Source organism: Bos indicus, chromosome 29 (genome assembly GCF_029378745.1).
Source record: "Bos indicus isolate NIAB-ARS_2022 breed Sahiwal x Tharparkar chromosome 29, NIAB-ARS_B.indTharparkar_mat_pri_1.0, whole genome shotgun sequence".
Lineage (NCBI taxonomy): Eukaryota > Metazoa > Chordata > Mammalia > Artiodactyla > Bovidae > Bos > Bos indicus.
In genome coordinates, this window is record NC_091788.1 from 12,536,201 (window position 1) to 12,548,938 (window position 12,738).

The 12,738-nt window shown below is 39.1% G+C and overlaps 1 protein-coding gene across 20 annotated transcripts in view; it reads left to right on the top strand.

Moving 5' to 3' along the window:
• Nucleotides 1-12,738, top strand: part of DLG2 (discs large MAGUK scaffold protein 2) — a 2,332,068-nt gene that overhangs the window by 2,259,982 nt on the left and 59,348 nt on the right. For all 20 annotated transcript variants that reach the window (XM_070783335.1, XM_070783336.1, XM_070783337.1 and 17 more), the window contains one exon: nucleotides 497-572. In XM_070783335.1, the coding sequence (XP_070639436.1) occupies nucleotides 497-572 (76 nt within the window). The remainder of the gene's footprint in view (nucleotides 1-496; nucleotides 573-12,738) is intronic.

The window sequence follows — 12,738 nt, forward strand, 5'->3', positions numbered from 1 at the left end:
TAAAATAACAAAAACTGCAGAGATGGTAGCAGAAGGACACTGGGCAAAGGAAAAGTTCAAGATGATAACATATTTGGTTTGAGGTAAAAGTAAACACCCCAGCTTTCTTAAAGAGAAGGAAAGGAAAAGGACGCAAACAGAAAAGGACATTAGGAGAGGAGAGTTTACTTCGCCTCCACTTTAGGGGTTCGTGTCTCTGGACTGTGATTTCTTGAAGTAGATTCTGATTGATTCAGGCATTTAAATAGCAAATATTAGGTTTTTATTCCTTCCAAATATGTGACGATTCAGTACATGTAACACAAAAATTGCAACGGATGTGTTAGCAGCTTAGAGATGTTATACAAAGACTTTTTATACTAACAAAGAAACAGAAATATTTTAAAACATTTTATTTTATCTGAAGGATAAGAAGAGGTATTCTTCATTGGATAAGGAATTTAAAATCATAAATGCCTTGCCATGTGATAGACTCTTTATTTTCCATTTTCCTTAGGGTGGAAAGAAAGGAACGTGCCCGATTGAAGACAGTGAAGTTTAATGCAAAACCTGGAGTGATTGATTCAAAAGGGGTAGGTACAAAATAATTGAAACATTAAGTTCTCTAGGTTGCCATGGATTTAACTAAAATTAGCATGTAAGCTTTCAGTAACAGACAGATTATGGAGCTACAAGACAGTGGATCACTGTTAAAAATGTTTTGCTAAAAGCCATGACGTGATTTCTGATGAAATAGATCTATAATAAATATACTAAATATCGGGGGTAAAGCTGCTAGTGATCAGCAGAAATGATGTATTATAAAGGTGATATAATGACTGTAGTGAAGAAGAAAAAAGATAGTTTGGGTATTTTTATTTCTCTAACTTTTTTCTTTAAAAAAAAAAAAACATTTTCAAAGGCTAGATTCTATAAAAGATGCCTGCTCATCATAAGATATATCTAATCCTTTACACATTATAAATCAGGACAGTGGTCATGGAAATATACAGATGGATCATCTAAGTGAATACATGGATTGTTGTGACAGACATAGAAAAGAAGAAAATTAACAAATGAAATTTAGGGTTATGCAACCATCACCACAGTCAACTTTAGAATATTTCCTCACCCCACAAAGAAACCCGGCAGCAGTCACTCCCCTCTCCCCAGCCCTCTGACCTAGCCCTAGGGGACCACTGATCTACTCTGTCTCCACAGGTTCGCCCGTTCTGTATAGGTCATACAAGTGGCGTTACATACTGTGTGGTCTTCTGTGACTGCTTCTTTCACTTGACATAAGGTTCTCAAAGTGCCTCTATGTTGTAGCCTATAGAAGCACTTCTTTTCTTTTCATTGCCCAACAATATTCCATTGTATGGATATACTCATCTAAATGTATCCATGAAGCAGTTGGTGGAAATTTGTGTTGTTTCCACTTCGGGGCAATTATGAATAATGGCTGCTATCAACATTTGTGTATGGATTTTTATATAGAAATATACTCTTACTTCCATTGGGCATGTACTTAGGAGTGGAATTCCTGGGTCATGTGATAATGCTGTGTTTAACATTCTGGGGAACTGCCAGACTGTTTCCAAGGCAACTGTAACATTCTGCATTCTCACCGTCAGTGTTTGAGGGTTCCAGTTTCTCTCCATCCTTGCCAGCACTTGTTATTCTACGTCTTTCTGCTTATAGTCCTCCTGTTTGGTCTGAAGTGGTATCTCATTGTGGTTGTGATTTTTTATTTCCCTAATTACCATTGGTATTAAACATCTTTTCATGTGCTTATTGACCAGTTGTATATCTTCTTTGGAGAAGTGTCTTTTCGGGTCCTTTGCTCATTTTTTAAATGACATTCCTTTGCTGTTGCTGAGCTGTAGAAGTTCTTTGTATATTCCAAATATTAATCTCTTATTAAATACACATTTTCCAAATATTTTCTCCCATTCTATGAGTTGTCTCCCTTCAGAATGTCTTTTGGTGTACAAAATTTTTTGATTTTGATAGAGTTCAATTTACCTATTTTTTCTTTTGCTACTTTCTTTGGTATTATATCTAAAAAACCAAGGCCATGAAGACGTCCATATTTTCTTCTGAGTCTTATACTTTTAGCTTTTACATTTAGGTTGATCCACTTTGCATCAGTTATTGTGTACGATATGAAGTAGGATTGTAATTTCATTCTTTTGCACATGAATTGTTTTCTTAGTTTTATTTTTTGATAGTTCATTGCAAGTATATAGAAATGTAATTATTGTGTATATCAACCTTATACCTTGCTACCTTGCTGAATCCATTTATTAATTGTAATAGCTTTTTGGTGGATTCCTCAGGATTTTCTATCTACAAGGTCATATTATATGTAAAAAGAGAGTTTTACTTATTTTTTTTCAATCTAGGTGACTTTTATTTCTTTATCATAACTGATTGCCTTGGCTAGAACTTCCTGTATAGTTTGTATGAAAGTAGCTAACTGTTCTGTTCCTGACCTTAAGGGGAAAGCATTTAATCTTTCCTGTTGTATGATGTAAGTTGTGGGTTGTAAAGTTTTTGTTAATCTATTTTTAAGTGATAATACAAGAATCGTATTGCTGTATTGTAAAATACCTTTCCCCACCTTCTGCTTTCCCATTCTCTTTCTCTTCATATCCTTTCCTTTACTTTGCTGTCCTAACATTTTTGACTTGTGAGCATCACGCAGAACCACAAATTTAGGTCATTTGTCACCATGAAAGCAAAAAGAAAAGCTATCATTTCTCAGGACTTTTGAGCCCTAAATCACAACACTGCCCTTTGTATTTTTAAGCAGAAGTTTCACTGGGCAGCCTAGTCATTGACATAATGATTTTCATTCCCCTAATACATTCTGGTGAAAGGGAATTTATTTAAACATGATGTCACTCTAAAAAATAGTGAGGGAATATGTCATCATGCATGGAAATCTTTCAAACAAATACTGTCTCCATACAAAGGGGTAAGATTTTTCAGTGATTCTTGGTGAGAATTTTAGGACAGATTTCCGGTTTGTTTCATGTAGTTGGGTATATATCAAAGAATTTTCATTGAATACCTACCATGTGCCAGACACAGGATTAGAACTTGTGAAAGATACAAAGGTAGCACAGGCCCTTCCCCTTAAGAGCTTATAACATCAGTGAGAGCCCAGATGCCTTTTTAATAAGGACAAAACTTGTGTGTTGTGTTTTTTTAATCATACTGTTGAATATGATTAGGTACGAGCCAATGAATAGAATATAAACCCTAGGACTTGAGTGGCTGTTGAAGGAGAAGCAGTGATCACGTGGAAAGGGAAACCCTGAACTGAAAGTCATGAGAATCAGGTACCTGAGTTCTGGTGTCAGTTTATTACTGAGTCATCACTGCTCTTTGGACGTCATTAGCAAAGTAGCGGCTTTGAACTATATCAGGGATGTCAAAGAAGTTTCACCTCCTATGTACACTGATGAATTGATGTCTCTAACTAGAAAATGTGTTGAAAATGATTCTGAGGCCATATATGATCTCAGCACCTAACACACTATTGGGAATTGTTCTCTGCTTGAGATCCCTGGATTCAGTGATTTTTAAGGTGCCTTCCAGCAGTAATTCTCCATGAGCCTATTAATTAAGAAACAATAAACCACAGTTTTCCAAGTCCCCACAAAAATAGTACATCAATGAGAAGATTCTCATCCTGAAGTAGAACATAAAGGACAATAAGAGAAAGATAAGACAATTAAGACTGAAGAAAGGACAGACCCACTCTCCAATGGAGAGTTAAGAAAGTCAGGAGATGCCACTCACTTTGAGCCTTGGACAAAAACTACAGAAATTAGTCATTGTTACAGAGGCCTCAGTCTCTGAAACCCAGGGGTAAATGCAGCGTAAACTGAAAAGGAAAACTATTTGAAATGAGGAAGAGGATGGGATATTTAAGTAACATTATCATTAGTTGGTATCGACAGAACATTGTGAATTGTTGGGGATTCAGAGTGAAAGCCATGGGGACTTCTCTGGCAGTCCAGTGGTTGGGACTCCACGCTTCCAATGCAAGAGGCACGTGTTTGATACCTGGTGGGCTAACTAAGAACCCACATGCCATATGGTGTGGCCAAAGCATTTTTTAAAAAAGTTTTTTAAACAGAGTGAAAGCTGTGGCCACTGCCCTGGAGGATCTTAGAATCAATTAGTATGTGTAAAATGGGCTGTGACAAGAGCCTTATTAATAGTGTGTACAAGAGCTATGGGGATTTGACTTCATGGATGTGGGAATGACTAGAGAGCACTTCATAAAAGAAGAACTTAGAGTGCTTGAGTTACTTTTCCTCAATTATGAATAGAGGAATTATGAATATAGGAATTATGAATGAATAATTAAACATTCATTAATGTTTGAAAATTGAGTTCTACAAAACATTAGGTACTAGGCTAGGTGCCTCGTGGGGCAGCCGGATGATTAAAAAGACAAAGTCTTTCCTACTTCAGAGCTCACAGAAAAGATATATAAGCAAGCAAACAATGGCAACACAATATCACTGATGATCCCTGTGTGTGTGTGTGTGTGTATGTGTGCACGCGCACGCGCTCAGTCGCTTAGTTGTGTCCTACTCTTTGCAGGCCCATGGACTGTAGCCCACCAGGCTCCTCTGTCCATGGGATTTTCCAGGCAAGAATACTGGAGTGGGTTGCCACTTCCTCCTCCAGAGGATCTTCCCAACCCAGAGAACTCCTGTCTCTTGCTTTTCCTGCATTAGCAGGTGGATTCTTTACCACTATTGCCACCTGGGAAGCCCAAATTTAGCGAATCAATCTCTGTTTTAAATACCAGGAGATTGTGCCTCAGGAAGATTAACTAATTTACCTAAGATCACACAGTAAGTACAAAAGTCAGGTTTAAATTCAATTTAGTTTGACAGTAGAACATTTGCCTTTCTCATTTCTTCATACTATCCTTTCTTTTCTTGAAAGTCAGAAGAAGGAGAGAGCCACTAATTATGACTTGGATAAGGGAGAAGGCTATAAAGAGAAGGTACTATTTGAGTGAGATTTTGAAGTTTGAGTAAGAGTTTACCACACATAGGAAATAGCACGAACATGAAGGTGGAAAGTGTAGGCATTTTGGAGTAAGACCTTGCAGATCAGAGACTCCAGATGGATGGTGAGGATGGTGTGATGGGAGTTTTGGCTAGTGGGGCTGACCAGGAAGATCTGGAAGGTTGGGAAGTTTGTGTGGAAAGTCTGGCTATGAGCTTTGAAGCTTACTGAGTTTGGAGAGTATCCATGAGGAAATCTGAGGCTCTCCATTCCTAAATGCCCATTTGCTACAAATGAAATACCACATGTCTTCATGAGGTCTGTGTCTACACATGGAAAAACAAGAGGACCATTGTGACGGTAATCCAGATAATTCCAGCTTACCCATAACCGGGCTCAAAGTGGCCATCAGTTTGAATAGATCTGCTTGAGAACCACCTCAGTTCCCCAGATCTCAGTGCACCCAAGCTTTCCTGAGAATGTCAGTTAAATTTCTAATGCATCTCTGTTCAAACTAGCCTCTGGTGAAAACTTAATCACCACCTTAATTTCTTTCACTGTTCTAACTTTTTATCAATTTTCTAGTCAGCCATTCTGTTATTTACTGAGACATTTAGTCTTCAGAATCAAGCTCTTTTTACATTGAAAAGTCAGTGGTATTTAGTGATTTATGCTGTTTTGTTTAATTTTTATTTTAAAATCTCAATAATTTAAGGAAGGAAAATACATGTCTGAAAGAATATAAAAGAATTATTATTAACACTCTTACTAAATATCAGCAATGTGCAATTATAAGGGTCCTCTTTGCATTGTAAATCCTTTCTAAAATAAGATAGGCTACAAATAAATGACTAGTCCTTTATCCACTGGCAGGTATGAAACAGAAGTTAGAGATGTCTGTTATTCGAAGTGTCAATAGTAGGAGTACCATTGTAAAAACCTAGACAACTTACATCTATATCTCTTAATCACCACAGCAAAACTTGAAGGGACATCATTTATTCCCTTTATAGATTTGAATAAACTGAGGCTTGGTGAGGTGAAGAAATCTGAACTCATGTCTAATTGATTCCAAAATCCTTAATCCATTTACTATAGCATAACTCTCTCCCTTATTAAGACCATGTCACACTTGTGCATTTTAAGCAAAATGAAGAAATAAATTGAATTGGGTTTAGCTTTGTCAAAAACTAATTTGGACAAAAACTTAAATTCTGAAAGGCGAAAGCTGATTTCTCGATGAAGTGCATCTTTGTGTATGAGAACTCTTCCAAAGGGAGCGTGGAGTCCACACACTTTTCTCTGTTGTGGTCTACCAGAGTAAAATGAAGTCTTAGAAAACATGTTTATTCAGTTATTTAATAAACCTTTATTAGGTGCCTATATGGGCTTCCCAGGTGGCTCAGTGATAAAGAATCTGCCTGCCAATGCAGGAGATATGAGTTTGTTCCCTGGATTGGGAAGATACCCTGGAGAAGGAAACAGCAACCCACCACAGTATTCTTGCCTGGGAAATCCCATGGACAGAGGAGCCTGGCCGGTTACAGTCCACGGAGTTGCGATGAGTCAGGCATGACTCAGCAGCTAAACAACAACAACAAAGGTATTGTTGCCTATACAGGGCAGCTTTCTGGGCGGCGTGGACCAAGATGAGTTAGTCAGGTCGCTGCCCGAAAGGAGCAGGGCTACTGGGGAAGAGAATGGGTCCCCCCAGAGAGGAAGTAATTCATACCAAACAGGAGGGGTGGGAAACTTGCTCCGAAGTTCAGGCTCCTCTGAACTTGATTCTGGCTTGGAAGCTGGAGGAATTTGAATTGGGGAGCCTTGAAGGATTAGTAAAGTTTTCAAGGGATGGGCAGTGGCAGAGGAATAGGATACAGGACACATAGGAAGTAGAACATGGTTGCTTCCATTGCAGGAAGCAGTTAGTGAAGAATGAAAGGCCTCAGAACTGCAGAGTGACTCAAGTCAGTTATAGTGCCTTATATTTTCCAGGAAACTTGTACTTCATCCTGTAGACAGTGAAGAATTTTAATGGTTGTGACCAGACCCAACCTAGTGATTTTCTCTGATTTTCCACCCTTAATGTACCTAAACTGCTGCCCAAACATCACTCCCACGCAGACCTCCAAACTTACTCATCTTTGGGCCCCTAGCACAATGTCTACCAGACACATACTGGCTTCTCCTTCCACCCTGTTTAGAGGAAAGGTAAGTGAATGATCAAAAGTAGGTTTCCAAGAGATCAGTCTGTCAACCATGGGAATGACAGATTGGAGGGGAGAAAGACCAGTGGTGGGAAATATTGAGATAACTAAAGCAGTATTCTGGGTGTGAGATTCTGAAAATCTGAATGTAAAACAGTGAAGAAAGGAAAGGAGAAGAGTGTGGCTGAAGAGATCGAAGAGGACCATCATCCTTGGACATCTGACCTAATATTCTGTGTCCTTTTCTAAAGCCTTGAGCTCCTTTTCAGAGGGGATGTTGACTGGGAGAGATGAGTTATTGTTGTTGTTATTCAGTCTCTAAGTCATGTTGACTCTTTGTGACCCCATGGACTGCAGCACACCAGGCTTCCCTGTTCATCACTATGTCCCAGAGTTTGCTCAAGCTCATGGCCACCGTGTCGATGATGCCATCCAACCATATGCTCCTCTGTTGCCCCTTCTCCTGCCCTCAATCTTTCCCAGCATCAGAGCTTTTCCCAGTGAGTCCTTCCAATGAATATTTAGGGTTGATTTCCTTAAGGATTGACTGGTTTGATCTCCTTGCAGTCCAAGGGACTCTCAAGAGTCTTCTCCGGAATCATAGTTCGAAATATTCGGTAGAGAGGGGTAGGGGCAAAGATGGAACTATTGGTGACAGAATCCTGGCAATCTCCCTGAATCAAACTGGAGCTGGCATTAAGAAGTTTAAGTTCTGTTTCATACCCTCTTGGAAATTTCCATACAGTCATTGGGTCCTAATATGTCATTTACAGATGAAGAAACTAAGAATCATTTTTCTGGAGCACACAGAGTTAGTAGCAGAGCCTGCCATCAAATCGTGTATCAGAAAAGTGACCTGACAGTGTTTTGTCAGCAATGTAGGAATTATGTTTGTTTCACCAGGATGAGTTATGAGGATTGCTTTTGTAGCAGCTTCAAAGTGATATTTTGAGTTTCAAGGGAAAAGTCATTTCTACTCTCGAAAAATGGGGAAACTCCTTAATAGAGATAGCTTTTGGATGGCCAGAGCCCAGGGAAGAGCTCAGATGTCCAGAGATTCAGAAAGGTGGGGTGAAAGGAGAAGCATACCACCTCATACTTGCTTTTGGGAAGGCGACATTTCCCCTCAAAGTTCATAGACTCAATACCGGCTGCCCCTCGAGTTGTTCATTATCACTCCCCTCCTCCAGGCCCTCTGTCAGTTTCCCGGTTGGACTTCTTGGCACTGGTCTTCCTCCTCTGATTCTTTGCCTGTACTGCATGCAGGGTGGTTTAACCAGGCTAACATTTTTATGTAAAGAACCAAAACAGGGTTGTGTCCAGGAAATTCTGCCATCTCACCAGACCAGCCCAGTCTGGGAAGAGATGCCAACTCCCTACATTTTCCTTTGAATGTGATCATCACATTTGTCCAGACCTTGGGCTCCCATGTCCACTGAGAGCCATGTGATTCTCTGATTAAAGATACACAAATGGCTTTTCTGCAGGTGGCTCTCAGAGGGGCCTACAGTTGAGTTTCATTCTCTGATATATGTAAGGAGGGTCCCTCTCTCAACCTTGAAAGCTGAACTCAACGAACATTTTTTAGTGAATAAATACACATGCTTTTACTTATTGCCCATAGGGTATTTATTTGTCAAGTTATTAATGAGGAAACTACTAGTGTGTGGAATGGGATGGAGAATAAGTCATGTTCCTTATATGCCCTTGGGTCACCTCCCTCCTAGCTCCAAAAACTACCATTGTTCAACCAACCAAGTTAATCTACAACCTTATGTTACCAAATTTAGTATAATTTACAACTGATAAAATCTGTCCACTACACATGTATGCATATTCATTTTTACAATATGTTTTAGTTTGTTCAGTTCTTTTACCTTATTTATATTTTTAAAACACTTTGGTTTTGTATATGTTGACTCTTGAATATGTTTGATCAACCTCATCCCCAGGAGGAAAAAGGTACAAAAGTTGTAAATCTTTCAAAATACTTTGAAATCCAATGTTATTTTCCCTGCCTGATTATATTAGGCTAACACTTTCACTTCAGGAATGTTGGAAGGAATATGGTAAATTGAAATATAATAAATTCACTTGCTCATGGCATTTTCTCCTCTCTGATGATTTCAGTTTTCAGTGTTTTAGGCTTTAGTTTAACAGATATTTGTTGAGGCTATACTGGGTGCCACGTACCAATTTAGGCAATGAAAGTACACCATGAGTAGGACAGGGTTCTAGCCTGTAGGAATCAAAATATTCTGCAGGTGCTCAGTCGCCTCAGTCGTGTCTGACTGCAACCCCATAGATTGTAGCCTGCCAGGCTCCTCTGTCCATGGGATTTTCCAGGCAAGAATACTGGAGTGGGTTGCCATGCCCTCCTCCAGGGGACCTTCCCCACCCAGAGATGGAACCCGCATCTCCTGCGGCTACTGCATGGGCGTGAATACCACTGAGCCACCTGAGAAGCCCTATATTCTGCAGAGATAAACATGTAAGCACATGACAAATAGAATCTTCTAAGCTCTGAATGGGAAGTGAGGTCAAGCTACTATTTGAACTCAGATCTGGAATACTTAAGCCTCTCTTGAAGTGCGCAGGCAAGTTCTCAGTGGGGATAATGCCCCAACTGAGCCTTGAAGGATCAATAGAATCTAGTGTAAAAGGATAGAAAAACTCATGGAAGCTGAGGGGAAGGCATCTAAAGACAGGAGGCAGCCCATTGTGTGCAGGGAAGCCAAAGAAGCTTTGTGTGACAAATACAGGAGCTTAAGCACAAAGTTACAGGTGTCAGCCAGGAAGTCCAAGAGGAAGTCGGGACTCAGATCTAACCCAGAGGGCAGTGGAGAGGCTTTGGAGGATTTTAGAAAGGTTAGATTAGAACTTTAGCAGGTCACTCAATTTATTTTGGAATAAATTTCCAAAAGGAGGCAACCCTAGACAGTTAGAGTCTGTTTTAATAATGGGTGAGATGGAGACAGCCTGAACTAGAACCACAGAGTAGCAACAGAAAGGAAAGAAGAGACCAGGAAATATTTAGCAGAAAAAAAGCCTAGGGCACCTACATCAGCATCAGCTGAGACTTAAAAATGGATGCCAAACCTCAAACCCAGCCCTGTGGACTCAGAATCTCTAGGGATAGAAGTTTCTAGTCTACAGGAACTTGAATAGAATTTGTATCCTATTGTTGTGTGAAAATTGTATAAATCTTAATTATGTTGAATTGGTTCATGGTGCTTTTCAGGTCTACTATATCCTTCTACTTCTCTGTATATTCAGTTAATTTTTGAGAGTTTTATGTTGAAACTCCAACTAAAAATCTTAGTTTATCTACTTAAAAAATAATTGTAATAGAGTGAAACTCCATGTAACTTTATTCTGTATTTTCCAAGTCTTGTGTAAATGTGTTATCATACTTTTGAAATGTAAAAAATAAAAAAGAATCTCTAGGGATGGAGAGTCAGGAAAATTGCTTTTTACCAAACTCCTGGGAAAATTCCATAGACTTGCTAAAATTTGAGATACACAGGTGTAGGGAAATGGTTTGGTATCACACAGAATAGTCAGTTTCTATCAGAGTTATCGTAATGTATCTAAGCTTCAATCACCAGATATATAAAAATAGAAATCATATTAAAAGAAATAATATATGTTAAGTACCTAGAAATATTAGTCAGTCTCCCTCCCGGCCATGCATACACACACCGTGCTGTGTACAGAAAGGAAGGGAGAGTTGGCACAACCTTGCCCTACACCTGTTGGCACAGGGGTGTTTTTTGACTGTGTGCTTGCTGACTTTATATTGGGCAGAAAGGTGGAGTTGGCAGCAGACTGTCCTCCACTCCTGTCCCTGCCATTGGCTGAAAATCAGGATTGTTTCTGAGTTCTCTACCATATTGTATAATTACCTGTGGAAAATTTTAGAACAGACTCGATCAGTGCTTGTTGCATTGGAGAACTGCCACGTTCTATTCAGTACACCAATTACTCTGAACACCCATAGACTGCCTTATGTTCTTCTAGTTTCTTTTTATAGGCTTTGCTCATTTGCTCCATAGAAAAATTCTTAACATGCCCATCTCACAGATGAGATAACTGAAGTTTAGAAAGGGTAAACAACTTACCCAAGCTCACAGAACTAGTAAATGGCAGCATTGGGCCTTGTGTGATGATGTATTACATAAGCAGAATAGAATAATTGATTCCTCAAGGCATTTTAGTGAAAGTAAAAGTTACTCCATCGTGTCTGGCTTTTTGCGACTCCATGGACTATACATACAATCCATGGAATTCTCCAGGCCAGAATACTGAAGTGGGTAAAGACTTTCCCTTCTCAAGGGGATCTTCCCAACCAAGGGTCTGAATCCAGGTCTCCCACACTGCAGGCAGATTCTTTACCAGCTGAGCCACCATGGAAGACCAAGAATACTGGAGTGGGTAGCCTATCCCTTCTCCAGCAGATCTTCCCACCCCAAGAATCAAACTGGGGTCACCTGCATTGCAGGCGGATTGTTTACCAGCTGAGCTAGCAGGGAAGCCCCAAAGCATTTTTATGTATGAACGAATTCTAGATGTTATTAGCATAGCTAATTCTATCTATTTAATTATTGATGCTAAGGCTAAAGAAATATAAATAAGAGATGTATAATTTGTGGTTATATAAATAACAAGTATAGTTTCATCAGATGAAAACACTAAGCTTTTGTTCAATTTTCTTCCTGCTATTAATTCTGAAAATTTGGCTCGAAACCATTTCTGCTTGGGGAGGGGGGGCGGTATTCATGAATCAATTCTAATTCACTGCAGGGTTTCCTTTAACCTGACTCTTTAAGGTAAAAACCCAGAGTCACATCTTAGAGCTTGTATGTTTCACCATGCAAAACCTTTTAACTCTCCAAAAACTAAAACATCAATACTGAAAGATAAAGATGTGGAAGCTACTGTACAGTCATCTGACTTCCTCACTGTAGTAATTACAGCCAGAATCTCAGCAAGAAAAATAATATATCTTGTCTCTTTTCAACTGTATACTATGTTTATATGTGGGTAGAAAGTCTTTTTCTTAATGGCAGATCACGTAATGTCTGAAAAGTTTCAACAGCAGCTTCCAGTATGTTCCTAATATTCATTTAAAAATACCTAATTACTTTGCCCTTTTATTTAAGAAATAGTCACTGAACTTAGGCTGTCTTGGATTGTGTTCTTAGCTATGTGGTCTGGATCCAGTAGCTTCTCCTTCTGAGACTTTGACTTTTTAGCTATAATAAAATCTAGAAAGTCGATTGCAGGTTCCTTGAAGGCAGGGAATATGATTTATTTAAGGCTTAAATAGTTCATGACTCTTAAGCAATAAGTAGTGAACAGTGAGAATAAAGAGGGTGATATATTGGGAGAAATGGTATATGAATTAGAAGATACAGCCTACATGTTTTTATTGTAGTTTGTACATGGAGAACTGAACAACTTATTTTTGCTTTTAAAGAAAAGTTCTCTTAATCTGAGTGTTATTTCCTTC